We start from the raw sequence: 26,941 nt of genomic DNA, 5'->3' as shown, positions 1-26,941 counted from the left end.
AGCATCATTGCCACCCTCTTAAGACTCAAAGAAATGCATTTATAAAGCCAAATGGCTTCCTTTGCCTGAAGCTTTAAAAGCAGAGGCCTCTCGGTGAGCCCTTCCTGATTCGGGAAAGATCAGGTGCTTATAATTTCTGCATGCTCTTAATTTTCTGTGCTGGAGCGCAGCAAAGTCTGTGGTCTTTGGCACCTAAGAGCCACTTGCTCAAAAGGCCCTGAATCAATTTCAGATGCAGAACGAACCATTTCACCTGCACAGTGTAATTTCCCCTTATTCCCTAGATCTTTTAAATGAATCTAGACATTTGTAATGATTTGATACCGGGCATGTTTGTGTGTTTTAAATCTCCTAATTGCGAAAAAGCAAAGAACTAGTAGCAGAGTGGTCCAGGAGGAAAAAGTGAACAAAATAAGCCCCATCCTTGAAACCTACAGTGACTATATGATGATAAAGCTGCAATAAATAGCCATGTGAGTAGTTCAGGTTAGCCATAATAACTTGGTGATTTTGTCCAGAGGCATCTGATTTGCCACTTTGTGCAAACGTGATGGTGGGCTAGATGTATGTTGGGTGTGATCCATCAGGGCTCGTGGCACGTTCTAATGGATACTTCATGCCACATTTTAGGCACAACATTGCCTTATTCAGAGTCAGATAGTGGGGTCAGGTTTGAGCCCTTGACCCTGATGCTAAGGGCTTTTGGACTCTTACATTAAAAACATAAAAATCAAGACTTAAAAAGCAGTTCAGGATTGCTAATAAACTTAACCAAACGCAGTCCTAAATAAAAAAAACGACTTCAACTGGCTCCAAAAGATCAAAAGTGAGGGGGTCGGGCACATCTCCTGGGGAAGTTGTTCCATAATCATGGGGCTGCCACAGAAAAGTCCCTCTCTTGTGTACCTACCAAATGAGTTTCCTTGATGGATGGGACAGTCAGGAGGGTATCTCCCTGTGATCTTAATTCCTGGGCAGGAACGTATGGGTACACTTCCGGGGTGACCCTGGCCCAGATGACAGTCCTGCTTCCTCAATGCCGTCTGTCACTTCAGAAACAGCATTTTATCTTTCATGATGCAGTAGACTGTATGCATTATCAGGTTTAAGCTCTGTGTGTTTGATAAATGGTGCCAGGTCCAAAGAAAATTGTATTTGAGCCAATCTCAGCCTAACTCACCTTGTGATATGTGAGTTATAAAGAGGGGTGACCCCTGTCAAAGCAACCCTGAGCTCCTTGGAAGAAGTGCAAAGACTACTGTAACAGATAAATGATGGACTATTTTGTGCAACAAATAGATGGTAGATTGTTTTATGCTCTGAAATGCCTATAATTTAGAAAGATGACTGTTGAGATCAGGGATACTGTTTCCCAGGTGGGTGTGGGGGATTCCCTGCTTTTTGGGCTTCTGATTGTCGCTGGCCAGCTGGCTAGTGGAAGGAAATTACCACCACCACATGGAAGTGATGTCAGCATATCGGTGATGTCGGGGGTGACACTCTACTTTTTGGGCAAAGCTCTATGGTTTGAGGCCAGTTTTACCATAAAGCTTTGTCCAAAAAGCAGAATGTTGTTGCCAACACACTGACGTCACTTCCATGTGACATCAGCGCATTGTGCAACATCCCTGCCCACTCCTGAAGTGCCCCTTAAATCCTCTCAACAGCACGACAAAGGGACCTGGCAACCTTAGTTGAGAATATCCTGATGTTACCTATACACAGGGCTTTTATAAAAGCAGGAACGCACTGGAATGCAGTTCTGGCTGGCTTGGCATCAGGGGGTATGGCTTGATATGCAAATGAATCCTGCTGGGCTTTTTCTACAAAAAAGCCCTGTGTAAAACAATGGTGATGTCAGGAGGTGTGTCCTAATATGCAAATGAGTTCTGTTGGCTTTTTCTATCAACCCCCCCCCTGCCTACACATATCCCCCTCTGCTTTCCAACTATCGAATCTTCGTGGAGTTACAATTGTGAGACTTTTTCTTTTTTGCTGGGGGGCAGGGGAAGGCCAAGAACCAAACTTACAAAGATTTTTTTTTAAAGAAACAAACCAAAACAGATGGCTGTAGAAAGCTTTTGAAAGAGCTTTCTTTTAAAAAAAATATATTGGGGAGAATAAGGGAGGGGAACCCCCCACAGCCTGTTGAAGCAGCTGTAGCTTCAGATCGCGTGGAAAATGAAGGCAGATGATTCAATTTGGCCTGTGCCCCGAGTACATTTCCAAATGCTTCTGTGTGCGCGCAAGATAATGAACAAATATATTGAGATGGCACAAGATCAGTCCGAGTTTGCCGCCGTGCAAGCTGCACATCTCCCAGTAGGAACGAACTAGCTTTGGTAGGTTAATGGGGGTGAGGGTCGCCAAGCCCAGCACCTTTCAGAACAACTTAAGAAAAGAATTTGTCTCCTTTTGCCCTGGGCTCCCAGTGGCACTCAAAGGGGAGCTTTTGATAAATCGAAGTGTATTTATTAATAATGAGCGTAGGGCGATGTGCCTGCGATTTGGAATTGGGGGCAACCATATATTTTTTAAAAAACAAGCTTTGTGATGACATGGCCCCCGGGTTGGGTGGGGAGGTGTTTAAGTCAGCAGAGTTGATCTCTTATGATTAAATGTGCTGGGGAGGGCAGGGAGAGAGATGAGATGGTTGTATGCCGGACAAGGGAGTCTGGATTCTTGGGCAAAGATGCTTCTCCATCTCTCGGCATTTCCTGTCCCTTGCGATCCATTCCTTTCCAAGACACAAAAGAAGCCAGGGAAAACAAAACAAAGCAATGGCAGAGAGAGGAAAGTAAAGCTAAGCTGCGTTTTGTAATGAAAGCCGAAGTTATTGCTGGAATGAGTTATGATGTTTAATCACACTACATGATGTCCAACGGCGTGTGGTTCATAATTCTTGGCCGGGGCCGTGGCTTGGGATTACCCGTGAGCACCTGGAGCCTGTAAACGGGTTGGAGTCGTTCATGCCTTGCTGGTTCTCCCCTCTGGTTTCCCTTGGAACTCTGCCCTACCCTCTCCATCATGTTAGGCTCTGTGCAGAAATGAAAAGCAATCAGCTTTGTACATTCTACATAGGTTGTGTCTGCATGTCCAGAGAAGGCACTTGTGTGGCTGCTCCAATTACGGCATAATTCAGGGATGGCCAAACTTGCTTAACATAAGAGCCACTTAGAATAAATGTCATACATTTGAGAGTTGCAAGACATGAACGTCAGGTGTTGGAGGGAGGGAGGCAAGGAAGGAAGGAAGGAAAATAGGTGGGGAGGGAGGAGAGAGGTGTGGAAAGAAAGCAACTTTAAATGCATTATCCAGGCTGCCAGCTGGCTTGGCTTGGAGAAGTTATTTAAAGAGATAAATGCCTTCTCCAAGCTGGCCAACAGGATGGTGGGGGCTTTGAGAGCAACACACTATGTGTGAAAAAGCCACATGTGGCTCCCAAACCACAGTTTGGGCCACCCCTGGCATAGTTAATCCTAATGACTGGGGAACTGCTAGCTAATAAGAGCCTGTTGATTTTACTGCTGTGATCTGAGCCATATCAAGAGGTCACAATACCCATATTTTGAAAGAGAGGCATTTTGAGTTTAGAGTGTTAGAACCATGCAATGTTATATATTGAGCTGAATTGTTCTTGCGGGATCATATCAACCTATAAGGCTCAGTATGGTATGAAAGTCAGCAGTAATGAGCTTAGACCTCACCCACTAGGATGAAAGTCATTGGCCAGTGCCACACAGGTATTGTGCCATTTCTGTAGTGAGAGATCAGTGCAGTTACCTTAGGCATAAAATACATGTATCACCAAGCAGCTGGTTTGATGGTATTTGCCAATTTCTTATTAGTTCCCTGCCATGCCCTATCCTAGAACTCTCATCATAGGGTCAACTTTCCGTTCTCTTCACTTTGACTATCCTGTTAAACTAGAACATAAAATCACCTCTTATATCAAGACAGCATAGTATAGCCTGATTTTGTCACGTCTCAGAAACTAAACAGGGTCAGTATTTGGAAGGGGGAGTTTTGAGGAAGACTCCGCAGAGGAAGGCAATGGCAATCCACCACAGCTTCTCACTTGCCTTCGAAAAAAACCCTGCTGGGGTCGCCGTAAGTCAACTTGACAACACTTTACATCCACGCACGTGAAGCTTATTGTTACAGTCATGTAGTGTTGTTAGTGGTACATAGTGCTTTACAGAACTAGATAGACAAAGAAAAAGATGTCCTTGTTTCAAATTGTCTGTCTTTATTTTGGTAGTGGAGACCCCATCGATGCAGAGGAACACTGGGGGAGGCAACTGGGGGCGTAAATGCAGGGTACACCTACATCATTTCACATGCTGAGAAGAAAGGAGGATTAAACTGACTTTGAGATGTGTGTGTGTGGGGGGGTGTATGTGCATGCAATACAATGTAACATCTTACTCCATGCAAGGAAAGGAAAGGTCCCCTGTGCAAGCACCAGTCATTTCCGACTCTGGGGTGACATCGCATCACGACGTTTTCATGGCAGACATTTTTACGGGGTAGTTTGCCATTGCCTTCCCCAGTCATCTACACTTTCCCTCCAGCAAGCTGGGGACTCGTTTTACCGACTTCGGAAGGATGGAAGGCTGAGTCAACCTGGAGCTGGCTACTTGAACCCAGCTTCCGCCAGGATCGAACTCAGGTCATGAGCAGAGAGTTCAAACTGCAGTACTGCAGTTTTACCACTCTGCACCACGGGGCCCCTCCATGCAAGCTTTACCCTTATTTAAGCCAGTTGTCCTATAGTGATCCTTTCCTCCCTTTTAAGTTTCCTTGTAGATGACAGTGTAGGCTAATTGTGTTTGGTCATTTGTTGCCCTTGCTTGCACTGAATAGGAAAGTGAAATGACCATACTGTAAGATGAAAATGATAAAAAAAATAGCTTTCATTTTCTGCCCCGGTTGTCTTTGCTATACTTTTCTGTTCCTGTTCTGCCAAAGGAAAGTATTTAATAAAATGTAGATTTTTAACGTCCCTTTGCAACTGATGTATTACTCAGCATGACCCTCAAATTTTCCCCTCCCCTCTTTTTTAAATTTCAGTGACTGACTTAAAGGGTCTGCTTAGCCCCTCCCCCCAATTAGTAACATTTTTTAAAAATCTGTCAAGGTTAAACCAGAGGTATTGTGCAACGGATGTGTTTTGAAAAGGGGTCTGAAGGAGGAGAAGGAAGGGACACCAACTCAGCGTTGTGGGTGAAGTGATCTCAGGCATAAAGGGATTTCATTGTTGAATTCACTGTCATGTTAAAACTTTTTGCAGACAGAAAACTAGCACAGTTGGTGAAAGAGTTCTAGTTTTGCTCTTTGCCTTTTCTGCCCCATCCACTCCTCCATCTATAGCAAGAAGTGATACATACAGTCCATTCTACCATCTTGGTACTCTGCTGCCTTTCTCCATTGCAAGTATAGATCAAGCAAGAGGCCATGTTAAGTCATAACTCTAAGATACACGCCTGTAGCCATATCTCAACTTTTCTTTCTTTCTTTCTTTCTTTCTTTCTTTCTTTCTTTCTTTCTTTCTTTCTTTCTTTCTTTCTTTCTTTCTTCCTTTCTTCCTTTCTTCCTTCCTTCCTTCCTTCCTTCCTTCCTTCCTTCCTTCCTTCCTTCCTTCTTTCTTTCTTTCTTTCTTTCTTTCTTTCTTTCTTTCTTTCTTTCTTTCTTTCTTTCTTTCTTTCTTTCTTTCTTTCTTTCTTTCTTTCTTTGCCATAGTTGAGCCTTTGAAGTGGAGCCAGGAGAGCTGAGCAGGGCACAGTGCACTGCAGCAGCAGAAGCAGCAGGTGGAGAGGAGAGAGGCGAAGGAGCAGGAGATGGAGGAAGCTGTGTAGAATGGGCCGAGGGGGGGGGGGGGGCAGAAGGAACTACTGGTTGCAAAGTGCCAGGGTTGGGGAGAGGGAGGTGGAAGGAACCCGCCCCCGCCCCCCCGCTTGCATGCAACTTGCAGTCCCTTCTTGACTCCAACGTTTTAGGGTTGGCTGCCTCGACTTGGCCACTTTGAGAGCCTCCAGCTTTTGCCCCTATCCCAGAAGGCTTCTGAGAAGTGGCAAGCCCCCACAGTGGATGGAAAAGGGTGCCCTTGACTTTTAAAATCCTGGCTACACCCCTGCTTAGATAATTCATTAATTGTGACCCCAATCGATTACTGGAAGGGCTGTCAAAGATGACAACAGTCAAAGCAAACTAAGAGCTCTTCACATTTAATGTGGCTTCATGGGTATGCTGGTATTTGCAGCAAGACATGCATAAAAATGTGAAAAGGAAGTCCATGTTTCCAAATGCACCTGGGAAACATCAATTGTATTTGTAGCCCACTCTTCCAAAGTGCAACCAATGGTTCTCCTGTCCTCCATTTTATTCTCACAACAAAGCTATGAAATAGGCTAGAGTGACAGAGTGACTGGTCCAAAGTTACTCAGTGTGCTTCAGGCCCGTAGCTATGAGAGGGCTCTCACTAGGCAATGCCCCCTCCCCAATTTGTCCAGCCTGGCCTGAAGATTGATTGTACCATGTTTGCTCCAGAAGGACAGACAGCGAGACTGAGGGGGGAAAAAAACCTTTGTAGGTAAAAGCTGTTCTCATTTCACTGCTAAACTGCCCCCCATCATAAAAAATTCCTGTCTATGATGCTAGTTTGCTTTACAGCAGGTAGGGATTTGAACCTGAGTCTTCCTGGTCCTAGTTTGATATTCTAAGTCCTATGCCACACTAACTTCCAGTGTGATGCCATTGCCGTGTCCCAAGTGGGGCTGCACATCTCCTCTTTGGACTCTGTTTAGCTAGAAAGAAGTACTTTTCTCCCTTTCTCACAATACAAGAACTCATGGACACTCAATGAAATTGTTGAGCAGTTGGGTTAGAACGGATAAAAGGAAGTGCTTCTTCATCCTAAGAGTGATTAACATGTGGAATTCACTGCCACAGGAGGTGGTGGTGGTGGTTGCAAGCATAGCCAGCTTCAAGAGGGGTTCGGATAAAGATATGGAGCAGAGGTCCATCAGTGGCTGTTAGCCATAGGGTGTTGATGGAACTCTGTCTGGGGCAGTGCTGCGCTATTCTTTGTGCTTGGGGAGGGCAACAGTGGGAGGGCTTCTAGTGTCTTGGCCCCACTGATGGACCTCCTGATGGTACCTAGGTTTTTTGGCCACTGTGTGACAGAGTGTTGGACTGGATGTACTAGAAGCCTGATCCAACATGGCTTCTTTTATATTCTTATGAAGTTCCCGCATGAAAAGTGTGAAGCAGCCGTATGTGCACTTACCACCCTTATTGTTGTCTTTGGCCTGCCACGTACAGCACTTCCAAGCCTGGAACCCTTTTGGCATAGAAATGGTGGTCTATAGATTCCATTTCTCAGCAAGATCCATGGAAGATGAGCCATCAAGCGGAAGTGGGGGGGCTTCTTGAGGAAACAAGCCTCCCAGTATGTGCACATCAAGCCAAGGATGCCCCTGAAACCAATGCATCCCATTTAGCAAAACAACTTGTCCTCCTAGTTCAGTCCTGCATGTGTCTCATTAAGGTAATTACCAATGAATTAAGGCAGGTTGGCTCGGTGCTCTGACAGCGGGGGTGTAGGCTCCCCTGCTGGCAGGCAGCAGGTGTAAATGAACAAGATCTGTCGAAAAGGCTGATGACCCTCTTAATTCACAGCAGCAAACAGGGGACAGAGGTACTGAAGCAAGTTTTAATAATTGATATTTACTCTGAAAGGTTAATGGCAGCAGTGATGCTTCTAATTTGCTTGCCCACGCAAGACCTTGTTAGGTCAGATTGTCTCAATTTGCGTGTGTGTGTGGGAAGAGTGTACTTTCCCTTTTTAAGAGAAAAAACTTTGTGAAGAAAGGAAGATGCTGAGAATGTTTATAACCGCCCGAATGAGCGAGGGTAACCTCCTGCAACTCTTTATCTGATTTAATGAGCATAATTCACGGATACTGTTGGAATGCATACGATACATCCACTTTCCTAAAAATTAGCTGGTCCTAGTCTGGTCAATCACTGGATGGGAGATCTTCTAGGAACCAGAGGTACATACAGTTCCATAGCAGGAGGGATTGTAAGTTTCTGGAAAGCATGACCACCATTTTGCCTTTGAAGCCCTAAGCCAGGGGTGTCAAACTCATTTGTTATGAGGGCTGAATTTGACATAAATGAAACCTTGTCAGGCTGGGCCATGTTGGATCAGGCCCTTTATGTACCTATTTAAGATTAGGTAGCCAGAAATATGAATTTTATAAAGGATACAGACAAACACAATGACATTTTAAAAAAACACCTTAAAACATGCTTAAAACATTAGCACTCATTGGTCTTAAAGGCACTTTGTTTATATTTCTCTCATGGGATCGAGGGAACTGGGCAAAGGAAGCCCTGGCTCTTTCCTTCCCCAGGGGATGAGGAGGGGGAGGAGCATCAGCCAATAGAAGGAAGAGAGGTTTGGCTTAGTAGCTCTGCTGTGTGATTGAGAGAGCCTGGTAAAGCAAGCTATCCCTCCTCCCAAAGGGAGGATCCTCAGGTAATGGAAAAAAATAGAGGTTTTGGTCTGTTGCTCCTATGCGATTGAGCAAGCCTTGCAAAGCAAGCTGTTATGCAGAAGGAATCAAGAGAGAGGGAGAAGGAAGCAGATGACAGCTAGTTGCTCAGGGGCCTGATAGGAGCCCTCCGGGGGCTGATTTGGCCCTAGGCTGCATGTTTGACGCCCCTGCCCTAAACTGTCTAGGATCAAAGTACTTCAAGGACTGCCTTGCTGTTAGCAACTTGCACTTGTGCTACTAAGATCTTCTCCATAATTCTTGTTTCACATTCTCCCTCCACTAGGCCAGACCCCTCCCCCACCCACAACAGCAAAGGGCCTTCACCACCAAGCCTCACCACCCTGCTGTCAGTGGGGAGAGCTTACCCTGAAAAGGGGGGAGGCCCAACTAACATGGAGTAATTTGCCTACATCACTGCCCAAGTGTGACCTTTCAGAGACATTGAGGTGATGCTCTGGTAGCTGGGCAAAAACTCTATGGTAGAAGCCAAATTTACCAGGCGACAGAGATCAGTTCCCCTGAAGAAAATGGTGGCTTTGGATGGTGGACTGTATGGCATTGTACCCCACTGAGGTCATGCCCCTCATTAAAGCTCTCTCTTCTCAGGCTCCACCTCACAAATCTCCATGTATTTCCCAACCTAAAGCAGAACAGGGAGATGGAAATGCCACTTTAAACGGGGATGACACTTTATTAACAAGTAGAAAACGAGGCCTGCAGAGGAGCTAGTAGTTTTGTCCTTGATGGTACCATGTTGTTGTTGGTTCTCTTTTTCCTGGTTTGCTTCCAAGTGGCATTTTATACCTGTATCCTAAATAGGTAAGGCTGTTCTACTGCCTCGGTGGCTCTTGTGAGGGCAGAAAGGCAAGAAATGAATGTTGTTGAATAAATAAATACTCTACCATCTTATTCTGCTGCGTGCGTATGCTAGGCCTTAAACAATATACCTAAAGTATTTAGCATATCCTGTTACTTGAGGAAACCTTGTCTCTATGAGCTTTTTATATATAAACAGGCTAATGTTTATATATAAACAGATGGGCAACCGCTGACCTAAAAAGGCTACTGTGACTCACATTACTATTACATACAATTTACCACAACAAACAATACAAATTTAATACCACTAGTCAAAATAGGTATACAATTAAGAAATCATATCATTCAATATTTGATGTAAAGCTTCGACAGCGATGTCCAAAATCGAAATTCATAGTAGATAGTCCATTTCCATCAATCCCATGAATCACAATATGTGACAGGACTGTCAACTTTCACTTCCTGTTTCAATAATTCCCTCAGGCACAGGGATTATTAAAACTGTATCATTTATTGTGGTAAATTATATTTCATAGTAATTTAACTCACAGTAACCGTTTTAGGTCAGTGACTGCCTTGAACTCTTTGTGACTTCTCTTGTATTATATCCTCCAGGTGGGGCCTGGAGATCTGGAATTTCAACTGATCTCCAGATAACAGTGATTGGTTTGCGTGGAGAAAATGGCTGCTTTGGAGGGGGGACACTAATTGCACTCCACTGAAATCCCTCCCTTCCCTAAACCCCACTCTCCCAAGGCTTTACCCCAAATCTCCAGGGATTTCCCAACCCAGAGATGGCAAGCCTATTTAGCTATGTGACACATTTAAGCAAGCAGTTGCCTACAAGTTATCTTGAGATGGTTTTGTCATGACTCCTGGAAGGAAACTGCAACCCACTCGCCCACTTTCCCCTTTTTTTTACCAATAGTGAAAACCAATGTAAGTGGTTTCTTAAAGACCCCGTTTTTAAAAATGACCAATCTCCCATTCTCCACAGATGAAGGCCCCCCCGAACCGCAGTAGCCGAAACAGCGAAGACGACAGCCTCCGAGAGGCCACGAGCTCCCAGCGAAGCAGCTCCAGGGATTGCCTCAGCGATGTGAGTACCATCGAGAAGCTGGTTGGCGCTTCATTGTGGCAATTTCATAAATCTCGCTGAACAAATGTTGGCATCCAGAGGTCACTGTGTAATAACTTTTTTTTCTCCCCATGTCATGATGGAGTGTTATGGCGTAAGTGGCAGAGCTCCCTCGCAAACACTATAATCACAGCGCAAATAATATGATAAGTGAAAGATCAGAGACGGAGAAAACAAAATGGAATTGTTATTCTTGAGGGGAAAGATGGCTCGAGATGGTTTCTTTGAAGAGAAAAGTTGTGAGGGGTAGTTGTGTGTGTGTTGTTTTTTTTAAAAAAATTGCTTTTCGCACAGCCACTGAAAAAAAAATTAGCCACTGTGTCATTAATACCAGATTGTGTGGATATGCTCACCTTTTTGAAGGGCTCCTTCTCTGAGGGGGAATTGGGTGTCAGGAGGGAACAGAGAAGAGAATGCTTTTCTATGAGGAAAGCCAAGTGCTGATTTTGAGTGAAATGTTATGATAAAACAAAAGCAAGCAGCAGCATAGTGTGTAAACACACAAATGGGCTTCTTTTTTCCTTTTTTTTCGTGAACCGCCAAGAAATCAATGGAAGTGCTGAGATAATTTTATGTGAAGGCTTTTTTGTGTTAGCAATTAGCATTTCGCCTTCATTAAAACATGATTTTTTGCTAATTAGGACCTTTCCCGTTAGGAGAGATTTAAATGACGAACAATAATCAAACGCTGGCACAAGGCATGTCTGAAATATTAAATTTAACATTTCAATGGCGAGCCACAGTTACGTCCCAGAGAGAGTGGGTTTTCATGTTGAGTTCTATTAATGTGAAATATGCTTCATAACTAAAACCTGTCACAGGGAAAGCAGCTCACACCAGCCAAATTCAATTGGACAGTTAATTTAGCTTTAAAATTGAAAACACTACCTCTGCTTCAGGATGCAAAAAAAAGTGGGGGGGGGGGAGCCTTTGATAAGCATAATGTATTTGCTATTAAGGCTTTCAGTGTTCATTCTCCCAAAGAAGGAGAAGGAGGTGAGGGGAAGGAGGGAGAGGAGGAGGGGAGAAAATAGCTCCCACAAATGTGTTTAAAAGCTGAAAGTATTTATTAAAAATGTCAGCAGAAAAGTGCTTTTGGCAGATTAAAGCGGGATTCGGCTTGACAGCTCTGACAGGGAAATGTGACTGTGGTGTGTGTGTGTGTATCGTGGAATGGGGGTGAATTTGCTCTACATGTTTTGAGTGCGACTGGGGCTGCTATAAACAGCCTGTGTGGTTGGAAGAGATGAGGTGGGGGAACCAGCCATGTGCCTATGATCTGCTTCCAGGATTTTTTTAAAAAATTGGTACGCCAGGAGAGTCAAGCAGAGAATGGGAAGAGGAAGCCTTTTGGGGGTAACTGTATTTTGGCTGTTGCTTTGTGCTTTTAAAAACAACCCTAGACATTCTTAAAACAACCCTAGAGAGCCAGTTTGGAGTAGTGGTTAAGTGTGCGGACTCTTATCTGGGAGAACCGAGTTTGATTCCCCACTCTTCCACTTGCAGCTGCTGGAAAGGCCTTGGGTCAGCCATAGCTCTCACAGAGTTGTCCTTGAAAGGGCAGTCACTGTGAGAGCTCTCTCAGCCCCACCCACCTCACAGGATGCCTGTTGTGGGGGGAGAAAATACAGGAGATTGTAAGCCGCTCTGAGTCTCTGATTCAGAGAGAAGGGCGGGATATAAATCTGCAGTCTTCTTCTTCTTCCTGTTCTTATGCATGCCAATCAGAGCATACTTTTCACTTCCTTTCTCTTGGTTCGTCTTGCTCAGTGTTGTCCAATCTGGCAGTAGCCTCTTCCAGCACTGGCTGTCTGAGGTCCTTTTCAGCTGTGGATGCCAAGCATTGAACCTGGGATGTTCTGCTTGTCAGGCATGTGCTCTACCCGCAGAGCCATAGTCATTCGTAAAGTTTGGGAAGGACCAAAGTTACCTTCTATTGAGTCCACCCATCAGTGCATCTAGCATTCTGTTCTCTGAATGGCGGTGGCTCTCCAGGCTCTCAAGCAGTCAAAAACCTCCACTTTCTTTCAGCACCTGCTACCTAAAATCCTTTCAACTGGAGATGCCAAAATTAGCACCTTCTCTATGGTTTTAAAGCATGTGTTCTGTCATTGTACTATGGCCCCCTCCCTGGTAGCATGAGGAGACACGGTAAGGGAGAAGGACTTTGTTGGCTAACTAATGGCAGCCCAGTTCCCATATGGCCACACTGGCACAGCCAACAACAAACAGTCCTGTAGCTCAGTGTTTCTCAGTCTGTTGATCAGGATCCAGAAGTGGGTTGCAAGGCCTTTAAAAGTGGGTCATGGGCCGGCCTTCCCTAATGCCTCCCCTGCCCTTTTTAATGCTCTTTTTTGTATTTCGGAAACCAAGATCTTACCCTGGAAACGATATCTTCCATGCCATTCAGTAGCTGGTGTTTTTTCTTCAAAAGCAAGCAGCGCATGTCCTGATGGTTTCTAGAGTGAGCTTCTTAGAATCTTAAGGGGGAATCATAGGAAGAAATGGAGAAGGAGAGGTTGGTCAAAGGCTAGAATGTAACCTCTATATGTAAAGGCTGTATACTTTGGAATGCCACTTGTTTGGTGTTCATAGAGACGGCAGCTGTGCCTTTTGTGTGAGGTTTCTCAAAAACATCTGATTAGCCACTGTAGAGAATGGAATGTCTAAGAAGGATACAGACAAGCTGGAACGGGTCAAGAAGAGGGTGGCGATGATGATGAGAGGTCTGGAGACCAAATCCTATGAAGAAAGATTGAAGGAGCTGGGCATGTTTAGCCTGGAGAGGAGGCGGCTGAGAGGTAATATGATCACCATCTTCAAGTACTTGAAGGGCTGTCATATAGAGGATGGTGCAGAATTGTTCTCGTGGCCCCGGAAGGTAGGACCAGAACCAATGGGTTGAAATGAAATCAAAAGAGTTTCCGGCTCTACATTAGGAAGAACTTCCTGACCGTTGGAGCGGTTCCTCAGGGGAACAGGCTTCCTGGGGAGGTGGTGGGCTCTCCTGGAGAGCCGGTTTGGTGTAGTGGTTAAGTGTGCGGACTCTTATCTTGGAGAACCGGGTTTGATTCCCCACTCCTCCACTTGCACCTGCTAGCATGGCCTTGGGTCAGCCATAGCTCTGGCAGAGGTTGTCCTTGAAAGGGCAGCTCCTGTGAGAGCCCTCTCCAGCCCCACCCACCTCACAGGGTGACTTTTGTGGGGGAGGAAGGTAAAGGAGATTGTGAGCTGCTCTGAGACTCTTCGGAGTGGAGGGCGGGATATAAATCCAATATCTTCTTCTTCTTCCTTGGAGATTTTTATACAGAGGCTAGATGGCCATCTGACAGCAATGAAGATCCTGTGAATTTAGGAGGAGGTATTTGTGAGTTTCCTGCATTGTGCAGATGGTTGACTAGATGACCCTGGAGGTCCCTTCCAACTCTATGATTCTCTTATTCTAGATGGGTCCCAAGGTCATAGTTTGCCTAGGACACCCCCCCTGCCTCCTCAAACCAGACCCCTTTGAACCACCCTTGGATGGGTCACCATGCCAAGTAAATTTGGATTCGTGAGTCACTGTACCAAAAATGTTGGGAACCACTGCCATAGATGACTACCTTTGTTGTAGGAAGCATGGGATTTTTGTGGACAAAATCAGGAGCATGTGATTCACTCGTAAAAGGCCCCAGGCCCTGCTGCCTCCAGGTAGAATGATCTTAATTGTAAACTACCTCGAGCAGGGCTCTGAAGAGGCAGCACAGAAATATCGTAGATAAATAAATAAGGATGTTAATAGGGTTGTCTGGGAAGGTCCTTGCCTTGGAGCGTTGATGGCAGTCAGAATAGACAAGAAGACTAGACAAGATGGAGCAGTGGCACAATTCAGTCATGCCTCATTTGTTCTTATATTTATTTGAGGATGCTTTTGCTCCATCTTAGACTTGGAGTGCAAGGTGGGTCACACAAAAGAGGAGCAAGTCATTGCATACCCCATGAAATAACTATTGCATTTCCAACGAAGATTAACATCCAGGGTTGCCATCCTCAAGGTGGGTGCTGGAGATCTCCTGGGGTTGCAGTTGAGCTCCAGATGACAGAGATAATCTTCCCTGGGGAAAATGGCTACTCTGTAAGGTAGACTCTATGGCTTCCTAGGCTCTACCCCCAAAATCTCCAGGTATACCACAAGTGGGAGTTGACAACCCTATTAACATCCTTATTTATTTATCTAGGATATTTCTGTTCTGCCTCTTCAGAGCCCTGCTCGAGATAGTTTACAATTAGAACAGCATAACAATATAAAGGAAAGGTCCCCTGTGCAAACACCAGTCATTTCCAACTCGGGAGTGACGTTGCTTTCACAATGTTTTCACAGCAGACTTTTTTACGGGGTGGTTTGACATTGCCTTTCCCAGTCATCTGCACTTTCCCCCCAGCAAGCTGGGTACTCATTTTACCGACCTCGGAAGGATGGAAGGCTGAATCAACCTTGAGCTGGCTACCTGAACCAGCTTCTGCTGGGATTGAACTCAGGTTGTGAGCAGAGAGTTCAGACTGCAGTACTTCAGCTTTACCACTCTGCGCCACAGGGCTGCTCACAATATAAAACTAAGTCATTAAAAAAAGCCATTGAACCTAATGACATAAAAATTATCCGCAAACAAGAAGCAGGTAATTTTAAAAGCATGAAAGATAAAATCCCAAAGCCTGGATAAAAATGGGGTGCTTTTGGCCTGGTGCCTAAAGGAAAGGAAAGTAGGCGCCAAGTGAGTCTCAAGAGGGAGCAAATTCCAGAGACAAGGTGCCACCACAGAAAATGCCTTCTCTCTAGTCGCCACCTGCCTCACCTCTGAAGCTGAGAGCACAGGGAGGAGGGCCTGCGGGCCAGTCTTTTAATTGGCAGCCTTACTGGGAAAAGTGAGATTGAACAGAGTGTCTTTTCCTGTCTCAAGGATACATGTCAGGGAAAACTAGTGTTCATAATCTCATGCCTCCATTAAGCTCAATGCACAAAGGGAAGGCAGGGTCAGCATTCTCTGTTTCACTGTCTGTTTGCATGCATTCTCATGCTGTATGTGCACAGGACACACATGAATTCTGCTATTCCTACATGTGTTTCTTATGTTCTGAGTACATATTAGCTTGGATCCAGCATTGCACAAATAGAAACAGAAATGGACTTGGTGGAATTCCTCTTGCTCAAGATCTTGTACAGCACCTGAACGCTTCCCTCATTATTACATATCATAAAGCTCAGCAGTTGGGTTGCACAAGATCTTGGTGCTCGTGTGGATACACTGCATTGTGTCGCAAGAGCTCTAGCAGAAATAGAAATTTTGCACTGGGTCAACCCATTGTGTAGAACATGCTTTTCCCAGCAAGAAGAACAGAGTATGTGCAACAACTCTCTCTAACTTACAGACTGAAAATAGTGAACTGGATAAAAAAACCACCCTTTTCTGATGGTAAGAAAGGAAGGACAATGGTCCCCAGGTTCGAATCCCCACTCTGCCACAACAGTTTGCTGGGTGCCTTTGGGCCAGTCACACACTTTTAGATAATCTATCATGCAGGGTTGTTGTGAAGCCAGTTTGGCGTAGTGGTTAAGTGCATGGACTCTTATCTAGGAGAACTGGGTTTGATTCCCGGTTCTCCTCCACTTGCACCTACTGGAATGGCCTTGGGTCAGCCATAGCTCTCATAGGAGTTGTCCTTGAAAGGGCAGCTGCTGTGAGAGCCCTCTTAGCCCCACCCACCTCACAGGGTGTCTGTTGTGGGGGGAGAAGATATAAGAGATTGTAAGCCCCTCTGCGTCTCTGATTCAGAGAGAAGGGCGGGGTATAAATCTGCAGACTTCTTCTTCTTATAAAATGGAAGAGAGGAGAAAGATGTAAGATGCTTTGGGTCTCTCCACTGGGGAGAAAGGCTGGGTATACATGAAATAAATAAATTGTTCAGAACAGTGGTTTGCTGAAGTTACGCTTAGGATGAGAAGCTCTGCATCAATGCTGGGTTGTTGGTTTTTTTTAAAGATGCAGGAAGCAGTTTGTGAGGACAGTCCGCTTATCTTTTGCCTGCCATGTCCAGACGAGCTGCCTTTTTAAAAAATTCATTACAAAGCTTGTACTCCTGATACATGCCTGTCTAGCAGTTGCAAAAAGCAGCAGCTACTTCTCCAAAATAAGATTCTCCCCCCCCCCCTTCGCTCTTACTCAGTTAGGCTCGGGGTATTAAGAGAGAATTAAGAAGCAAACCATTCCCTCGCCTATCTGATCATTGTCATCAAAATGAAATAGGGGGGAGGTTTGGGGGATGGTCCCGGAAGGGAAAGAGGGTGTTCTATTTTGCCTTCCGCCTCCATCCCCCCATCACCACTCCTTGTTCCATAATTGTCCTAATCTTTTCTGATGTCCTGCACGGTGTAAAAAATCCACACAGAGCCTTATATAATGGCTTTTTAAAAAAGGGTTTATCTTTTTCTTGACCCATCAGCTTAAGAACTGCCTGCGTTTTTTAATGGATTTTCTCCGTCACTAAATTGAATGGATCGTTCCTCATTATCATTTAAATAGGACCCTCATTCCCCACAAACACTGAACATTTGAATGTGGTGGTAGAGCTCTGTTAATTTGAAATGTATGGAAGCTGGAGGGAGGGGGGTGCAGGGGGGGGGAAGAAGCAGGAGGAAAAGGGGCCGGGTGGAGTGGGGAATTGCTGGATGTAATTGTCATGGATTCTCAATTTTGTCACCCCCAAGATGGGAAAATAGACTAATAATTGTCTCCCGGCTCTGGTAGAATAGTTGCCCTAGTTAGCCGAAGCTAACACTCTAATTGTCATGGGGGCATCTAGATGAATGAGGATGTATGCAGGGCACAGCAAGGGCTAAATTGAGTGATATACTAAGGCAAAGAGCAAATTGGCAATTATGGGCCCTGCCGAAAAGGTTGGCAGGTGTGTTGCGTTCTCCTGAGCCCTGAGGGGGAAATTGGAAATATAAAATATCAACCATAAATACCAGCTGATTAGGAAATATGTTGCAAGAGGTGCTGGCCACTTCCGATATATTTTTTTAAAATGTGTTTTTTTCCAAGCAAGGATGGGTGGGGGGGAGGTGGGTTGAGTTAACCTCCAAAGAAATAATTACGTCAGCCTCTAGTGAGTCAATTTTAGGGCCTTTTCTCTCACTCCTTCCAGCTCTCTTCCTGCTGGTCGAACAAAGTGGCTTTTAAAATGTTATGGGGGGGGGAGTCTTATCTGGAGGGGGCAGAAAGGGCAAATGACAAAGGCCATTGGAAACAAATATTAATGGATTAGTGTTCAGCTCCTTTTATGGCATAGATGAAAATCCTTTTTGACAATGCCTGGGTACAGGAGAGGTCTCTTTAATTTACTCTCGAGAAGGCCATGTCTGTAACTGTTGCTTTATGAGGCATCTTGCTGTTCTTTCCTCTTTATCCTGCTCTTGATATTCTGTTGCTCCCTGCTAGAGCATGTCAAAGGAAGATGCTGTGAATGTCACAAGAGCTACACATTTTGGAAAGAAGTGAACCCCTTCTGCGGGCAGGACTGTACTACTTCACAGTGCAAGCCCTGGGGATTTAGAGTTGCCAGCTTTGGCTTGGGGGATCCCTGAAGGTTTGGGGGCAGTGCCTAGAGAGGGGAGGGGACTCAACAAAAGGATGTGATTGCTTTAGAATCAGCTGTTTCCTCCAGGGAAGCTGCACTCTGTAGTCTGGAGATCCATTGTAGGGTTGTCAGGTCAATGTTGGAAAATACCTGGAGATTTTAGGGGTGGCTCTGGAAGAGGGCGGGGTTTGGGGAGGGGAGGGGCCTCAGCATGGTACAGTGCCATAAAGTCCACCCTTCCAAGCAGCCATTTTCTCCAGGGGAGCTGATCTCTGCAAGCTGGAGATCAGTTGCAAAAGCGGGAGATCTCTAGGCTCCACCTGGAGGCTGCCAATCTTAATCCATTGTAATTCTGGGTCAACTCCAGACCCCACCTGGAAGTTGGCATCTTTAATTGGGATCACATGATGGAACATGTCCCCAGCATGTCCCTCTGCCTATGGAAGTTTCAGGGAGAAGTGTTATAGTTTAGCCCCTTTCTTAACGTTTTTCAGAAGAACCAGCCAAATTCTGCTGGATTAGACTAAGAATCCACCAAATCTGGTATATTAGTTTTCCAAAGGAGACCCACCATCTTCATCCAATAAACCTATAGGGAGGGCATGAAAGCGACAACCATCTCTAGTTGCCCCCCCCCCCCCGCCCTCAACTGATGCTCAGAAGATCATTTCTGAACATAGGTTCGATTTAGTTTATCATGGCTAACCACTGTTGGTATCCTATCCTCCATGGGGTTTTTTTTGTTTGTAGGGACTGGAAGGGTGGGGATTGTGGGCCTCCCCACCTACACTCTAGATTAGTAAATCATGGGAGGACTGTTCCATATTCATTTCCTACAGGGTTACCAGCTCTGGGTTGAGAAATACCTAGAGATTTGGGGGATGGAGTTTGGGGAGAGCAGGGCAAATTCTTCTCTCTGACTGACTTCACACTAGGCTTATTCCGGGTGGAGAGCCCTTTTGCTCCCGGCGCTTGTCTCCATTTTTGCACAAGCTGCCGCAAAGCTGCAAGTTGGTGTACCGCTTTCGTGTGGCAGCAAGATCCTCTTACAAGCGGTTTCTGCTTGCAGCGGGAGAATGGTGCACCAACTCACAGCTCCACAGCAGCTTGTGCAGAAATGGAAAGAAGCGCTGGGGGCAAAAGGGTTCTCCATACAGAACAAGCCCTGGTGCGAAATCGGTACATGTCTCATGTTTCTTGCTTTTTTTCTTTCTTGGTTTTGATCATTTCATTCCCAGCATCTCGGGTAAATGCCTCTTAGATTTTTTTAAAACTTACCTGTCCTATCTCTACCTCCCTTTGAGTGTAACATTTGTAAGAAACAACATCGTTTGTCCCTTGCCGTATTGCGCTTTTTTGGTGGGTGGGTATTGATTTTTTACATTGTTTTTTTAATACATTTATTGACTCTCTTACTTATTAGCCACCTCAGGAATTGTGTGACTGAGAGGAAAGGTACAAATTTCATAAATTGATTTTTTTCCCCTCCTTTTTAAAGGAAAGGCTTAGAGGGAGATATTTCTTCACCTCAGAAATTGTAGTTCAGACTTGAGTGATGAGGACCAGAAGTGGTGAGAAAGATGTTCAAAGTGAGACTGGGTGGCAGAAGGGGTTGTGAGGTGAGACGGAAAAAAGATTAAGACAAGAATCCTTTCCCACATTACCTTATGTGGTGTAACTTAGCATGTTTATGTGAGATGTTGTCTGCTTTTAAAAGTGTAAAAGCATGAGTGTGGCAAGAGCTTGATCATAGAGGTACACTCATTTGGAGCTATAATTGGCTGAATGGATATGATGATATGAGGCTTCCTTGTGCTTGGCTATATCATTGGTCCATATAGCTTATTTTTGCTTATTTAGTTAGTTAATTTATATTCCACTCTTTCCCACAAACGGGCTCAGGCCATAGTACAACATATAAACCATTAAAGCAATTCAACAACAAATAAATAATTAAAACCATTAAAACTATAAATCAGTCAATGAAGGTGCTTAAATACCAATGGGAGGTGGCCCAATGATAGCAGCAACATAGCTGCGCACAGCAAGGGAGGCCAGTTTAGATGTATCATGGACTTCAGCTGCGTCAACCAAAGACCTGGCAGAACAACTCCATCTTATAGGCTCTGCAAAAAGATAACCGTTTGGGTAGGGTCTGGTTCTCAACTGGGAGCTGATTCCACCAGTCCAAAGCCAAGGCAAAAAAAGCCTTGGCCCTTATTGAGGCAAGATGGATGTCTCTCAGGATGGAGACAGTCAACAGATGTTGCAAACAGTGTTCCCTCTAAGCTGATTTAGTGTGAGCTAGCTCACAGATTTTTAGCCTCCAACTCACACATTTTTGTCTTAGCTCAGGAAGGATGACCCCAGAGCACAATAATTTGTGCAGTTGCAAAGTATTGTACTCTGGCTGGCAGTGTCATTCCATGGTCCTAGGCATAGTAAGGCATTTCCCAACACTTGCTAGGGAAAAGTAACTGTAGATTAGAGGCACTGAACCTGGTCCCTGCTGTACGCAAAGCAGATGCTCTGCTGCAGGATAACAGCCTCTCTGCAAGGTCCTTGGGGCTTCAGGTTGCCAGCTCTGGGTTGGGAGATACCTGGAGATTTTGGGAGTGGAGCCCGAAGATGTTTGGGGGAAAGGACTTCAATAGCATAGAGTCTACCTTCCAAAGCAGCTCATCTCTCCAAGTCAACTGATTTCTGTTACCTGGAGGTCAGTTGTAATAGCAGGAGATCTTTAGCCACAACCTGGAAGTTGGCAACTCAATTGGGGTTGCTGGTCTCTACTGAATATACTCAGGGTATGTTGCCGATGTACATTTGAAATGGCCTGGAGGCCAAAAGGCTTTGCAGCCATAAAAAGCAGACTGAGCTGGCAAAATTGACTGATGGAAAGAAGACCCTTAGGATTAAGCAGTTTTAGTGTTGCTTCTTAATCCCTACAAGCCTTGACTCGATGTCATCATGCTCGGAGGGTAGAGATGGAAGATAAATATATTTTGAAGAGAACGTTTCATGCTGACATTAACTTTGTGCTGAATGATGGGGTAGTCAGCAACTCAGTTTACTTAAGGGTATATCCACACGGGAGTCTGCTTGCTCCTGGTTTGGGCTTTCGGTGTGTGTTCAGAAATGCAGGAAGCAAGAATTCTTTCTCTACCTGCAGCCTAAGTCCACTGTGTTGTAGAGAGTTTAGTGTCTGTGTATCCCATGTGGAATATGCCGCCTGTGGCATCTCCACAAATCCTGTCTGACCATTCCAAATAATTTTAAAGACAATTCTTTGCAAGGCAGCTTTGGAGAATCATTATGCTTGTTGAAAGCAGCCCATCTTTCTTAGCATGATTTGTGCTTAAGGGTGGGGGAGGCATAGGGCATGCAGCTTGCCTTTAAAAATACCCACAAGTAGTATCTGCCTTATAAGACACTTTCTGTTGGGGACACGTGTTCCTGCTACCTTTGCTCCCAGAAATTACTCAAGCAAGCACCTGAAAGGCATGTTATAGGAAACAAGTCTGCCACAGAAAATGGTAGCCCTGTTTCCACTTGTAAATTTCCTGTCGTAAGTGATACAACTTACCTCAAGCCCCTCTAATTGTCTGCCAGTCATGGGGGACAGGGGGAAAAAACCTCATCTTCATGACATGACACTGGGGAAGTTCTACTGCGCATTACAAATGCAGAGAATGGGACGTGGGCATGCCATTTTTGGTGGCAGATCTGTGTTTCTTAAAGCTTGTAATTTCCCTCTAAACAGACGGCCCTAAAGAATTTATAGTTGATGAAAATGGATAAAAGGGCAGAAGTAATTTCCCCAAAGCTTCACAAGAGACCAGTGGCACAGATGGTACCTGAATGGATGCATGAAGGTTTCCACTGTCTGCTCCACTTTTTACCCACCGGATCTCATTGCCCTCCTGCTTTTCTTTTTGGCTTTCGCTCTGATGGCAGCGTGCAAAAACACACACTGCATCTTATTTCAAACAAAATAACTTGTGATAGTAGCTCATAAAACATCCGCTTTGAAACCCCTGCAGTCCAAGTTGAGCTCTGCCAGCATGTTTTCCCCCCCTCCAAATTACAAGCAGAGAGAGATTCTTTTAGGAATTGAGGAGAGATTAAAAAAAAAAAAACCCAACAAAATTACAGACTGAAGGGATATCTCAAGGGCCTTAGTAATGGGATAATGAAGCCTTTTAACTTTTACGTCAGTGGTTCAAATTCAGCCCAGGTTGGTAAAATTACCAAAAGGCATCTAATGGCCTGTCTGAATACCTACATGAAAAGAATTGTTGGTTCCTTTATGGAGAGATGTCTGTAGTACTGAAGGCGCCAGCCCATCACAGTCTGCGGTAATTGGTACCTTCCCTAGCAGGGAAGCCAAGAACCCTTTTGGTAATAGAGTTTGAAGCAGTGTTTTGCCCCTTAACTACTTATTTTCCAAATCCTGGCAGATACAAGTCAGTTTTGAAGTTTAAGGCTTTAGAATCATGACTTGTGGGCAAAATACAAATTCCAGTTAGCCCAGAGACACCCTCATTTGAGCGTCAAGGTTGACTGGAATTTGCTAAAAATAAGAGGGTATTGCTCTGATGTGCATAGCCCAGGGTAGCCTGATATCATCAGATCTTGGAAGCTAAGCAGGCTCAGCCCTAGTCAATGTTTGGATGGGAGCCCACCAAGGAAGACCAGGTTTGCAATGATGAGGCAGGCAGTGGCAAACCACCTCTGAACATCTCTTCCCTTGAAAACCCTACAGGGTCTCCGTAAGTCAGATGTGACTTGACAGCCAAGAGCTTACAGGGTTCTTAGTACAGGGCCAACTGTAAGCTCTTGGAGGATTGGCTACATCAGGGGTGTGTGGCCTAATATGCAAAGGAGTTCCTGCTACAAAAAAGCCCTGTTGACAGCCAAAACAGAAAGAGAGGGAGAGCAAGTCCCTTACATGGTGTGATGGGAAGGGTGGGAGACTACATAAGCCCTTCACCAAACCATGATTCTGCCAGTTACGAATAAGCCACTGTTTGTCATTGCAAGCAAATCTAAATTTGTGGTATCACAATAGGGCTAAATGAGACCTAGGAATCCCATTTGCAGGTAGAGCAGGTGGTGGTGTACGAAATGACTCTCATTAAGAGTGCACAAAAATGTCTCTCTGTAGTCCTGACCTGGATAGCCCAGGCAAGCCTGATCTTGTCAGATTCCGGAAGCTAAGCAAGGATGCAACTTTTGCATGGGGGAACTCCTTGGAATACCAGAAGTCAGGAGGACAGGGGTAGGCTTTGCCCATTAACCATGAACTCAGTCTTTGGCCATTAATCATTCTCAAACAGCGTAGGTATTGCCAGTGGTGATAAAGTAACTGCTGTGATCCAGAAAGGAATTTGATCAAAAGAGGTATACATAAGGGTAGCATCATATATGCACTCTGATGGCATGTCTAGTGTTGGCATTTTACACCTTGAAAGGAAATGTGGGTTGGTTACCAGTGCATCTAAGTCTCTATTCATTCATTCCTGAAACAGCCTGCTTTTCATGTATTCTAGTTGCATGCTCCTCAGTCATGTTTGTAAGGAGGGGAGAGGCTGTGGCTCAGCAGTAGAGCCTTTGCTTTGTGTGCAGAAGGTCCCAGGCTCAATCCCCTGGCATCTCCACTTATAAAAGGATCAGGTAGTAGGTGATGAAAAAGATTTCTGCTTGAGTCCCTGGGAAAACCCTTGCCAGTCAGACATGGATAATATTGATCTGGATGGATTGATTTTCTGACTGTTTATGAAGCAGTGTTGTGTGGTCAGTCTAAAGAGGGGACTGTGAGAAGGCCTGTACCTCAATACTAAAGCACCTACATGCATACAGAAAATAAGGGCCTCAGGTAGCAGGTTTCAGGAAAGACCTTCTTTTGCTTGAAGAACTGCTTCCAGTCAGAGGAGATAGCACTAAGCTAATGGCTAGACTCCCTGGAAGGCAGATTCATAAGTTTGTACAATGGTTAGAGCCATACTTGGAAAATGAGGTATGAAGCTCAGCAGAAGAGCTTTGAGTGTGTATCCCCAGTTTGATGTCGAGCATCTCTAGATAAAGGCACTTCGGTAACGGGAACTGAGGGACCCTGTGGTGCAGAGTGGTAAGCTGCAGTACTGCAGTCCAAGCTCTGCTCATGACCTGAGTTCGATCCTGGTGGAAGCTGGGTTCAGGTAGCCGGCTCGAGGTTGACTCAGCCTTCCATCCCTCCGAGGTTGGTAGAATGAGTACCTAGCTTGCTGGGGGTAAGGTGTAGATGACTGGGGAAGGCAATGGCAAACCACCCCATAAAAAAGTGAAAATGTTGTGATGCGATGTCACCGCAGAGTCAGAAACGACTGGTGCTTGCACAGGAGACTACCTTTACCTTTAGAACAGGAACTGGGAAAGACCTTTCTCTGCCAGAGGCTGCTGAAAGCTGCTGCCAGCTACAGTAGACAATTCTGAACTAGAGGGACCACTATTCCGACATCCAGCCTTATGTCTTGGCTGAAGGTTCCTTAGTGTATCAAGGCATTGAGGCACAAGTATGGGAAGAAACATTCTCTTTGAGTATTTTCAGATGTTGTGGACCCAGATCATAGATAAGTGTAGAGAAGGCAGTAGTTCAATGTCAGAGCCTCTGCTTTGCACAGGGATGGTCGCAGGTTCAATCTCCAGCATCTCCAGTTAAAAGGACCAGGTAGGAGGTGATGTGAAAAATCTCCCCCTGAGACCCTGACCAGCTGCTGTAGTCTGAATGGACCAGGGGTGGCCAAATTTGCTTAATGTAAGAGCCACATAGTACAAATGTCAGATGTTTGAGAGCCACAAGGCATGAACATCAGATGTTTTAAGAGCCACAAGGGAGGGAGAGGTAGAAAGAAAGCAACTTTAACTTTAAATACATTCTCCAAACCACTGACTGGCTTGGCTTGGAGAAGTGATTTAAAGAGAGAAATGTCTTCTCCAAGCCAGCTAACGGGGCTGTGGGGGCTTTGAGAGCCACCCAATGTGTGTGAAAGAGCCACATGTGGCTCCTGAGCCATAGTTTGGCCATCCCTGGAATAGAGAATACTGACTTTGAGGGACCAATGGTCTGATTCAGTATAAGGCAACTTAATGTGTTTATAGATTCAATTGGGTAGTGGTGTTGGTCTGAAACAGAAGAACAAAGTTTGAGTCCAGTGGCACCAACAAAGTTTGATTGTGGGTATAAGGTTTTGTGTGAAGAAGTGTGCGTGCACAGGAAAGATTATATCCAGAATTAAATGTTGTTGGTCGTAAAGGTGCCACTGGACTCAAACTTTGTTCATGTGTTTGTGTTTTACATTTCCATATCAGTAAAGATAGTGGTATTTAGCTGCAAGCATGCTCTTCTGAGAGTGTATATGGGATGAAACCCACTAATTTCTCTCACTGCTGTTGAGATTTTATTGTGGATGAGCTACTTCACAAATCCTGTTCAAACTAGATGATTCTGGTCAGTACCCACAAAAGAAACCTTCCAAATCTTTCCCAATCAGAGCGTGCCTATGGTTTGGATTGTCTACCCTGCCAACACTAATTTTTTTTTACGCTTCAGTGTAATTCAAGTATACATTCCTTTTTCAAAACTCGTCAAGGGCATTGGAAGTGAGAAGAGAAGTGTCAGGCAGGTCTCCTGGAAAGAATATTTGCTGTCTCAGCCCAACCATTGGAAAGGTTCTAAAGAACTAGCTCCCAAGAGCTCACCAATTTTATGTCAACAATAATCCTTTTTGCTCAACAGAAAAGCATCCAGCATTCACTTCCAAGAAATTTTAATCTTAAACACGGAGAATGTATCAATCTTTTACCTCTGGAAATGCCAGAAAAAGCCAGCATGTTTTACAAAGCATTGTGCCAATTTCCATGTCTTTTTACAACATCACATCTAGCATATAGTATAGATTTTTGTCCCCTTTCTGTTCCTGATCATGCAAAAATAGACATTGAGTTGACCTAGAGTTCCAGATCAGGAAATACCTGCAGATTTGGGGGGGGGGGGGGGTGGAGCTTGAGGAGGGCAGAATTTGAGGAGGGGAGGGGCTTCAGTGGGGTATAATGCCATAAAGACTACCTTCTGGAGTGACCATTTTATCAGGGTGAACAAAGAAGGAGTCATTGCACCTTTAAGACCAACAAAATTGTATTCAGAATGTAAGTTTTCGTGTGTACATGCACACTTCTTCAGTTGAGGAATCAGGTACAGTGAGCAGAGCTACGTATAGCTGGTAGGCACTGTACCTGATTCCTCGTCTGAAGACGTGTGCATGTACACACAAAAGCTTACATTCTTAATAAAACTTTGTTGGTCTTAAAGGTGCACTTGACTCCTACTTTGTTCTACTGCTTCAGACCAACACGGTGCCCACTTGGATTTATCAGGGTGAAATTATCTGGAGATGAGTTGTAATCCCAGGAGAGTTTGCTGGAGCTTACTTTTGGGTATACGCATGAATTTATGAAGCTTTGCTCACTGCTGTACTGTCAGCCAGCTTTGACTGGCAAATGTTCTTGGGGGGGGGGGGGGTCCAGAACAGAAAAGAAATAAAAGGTATGCCTTCAAACTATGCAAGGTTGTGTCTAGAGGCTCTGCTCTATAAGCTCTCTTAAGCCATCTGAATTCCTCCCCCTCTCCATATGCACAGCAACTGCTCCTTACTCTTCAGAGAGGAAAGTATCACTCCAACAAAACCTGAGTTTCGTTTTTGCTGTTGTACAGGCCTGTGAGCGCCTCTGTGTTTTGTGCAGTGGGAAGTCATGCTTGCTGGTGCTGGTG

The 26,941-nt window shown here is 44.9% G+C and overlaps 1 protein-coding gene across 19 annotated transcripts in view; it reads left to right on the top strand.

Annotated features, from left to right (window-relative positions):
- Positions 1 to 26,941, top strand: part of FBRSL1 (fibrosin like 1) — a 1,099,284-nt gene that overhangs the window by 476,224 nt on the left and 596,119 nt on the right. For all 19 annotated transcript variants that reach the window (XM_060249815.1, XM_060249816.1, XM_060249814.1 and 16 more), the window contains exon 3: positions 10,381 to 10,482. In XM_060249815.1, the coding sequence (XP_060105798.1) occupies positions 10,381 to 10,482 (102 nt within the window). The remainder of the gene's footprint in view (positions 1 to 10,380; positions 10,483 to 26,941) is intronic.

Source organism: Heteronotia binoei, chromosome 11 (assembly GCF_032191835.1).
Source record: "Heteronotia binoei isolate CCM8104 ecotype False Entrance Well chromosome 11, APGP_CSIRO_Hbin_v1, whole genome shotgun sequence".
In the NCBI taxonomy this organism is placed as follows: Eukaryota; Metazoa; Chordata; class Lepidosauria; order Squamata; family Gekkonidae; genus Heteronotia; species Heteronotia binoei.
Note: the sequence above shows the minus strand (reverse complement) of the source record. Positions and strands in the feature narration are given on the sequence as shown.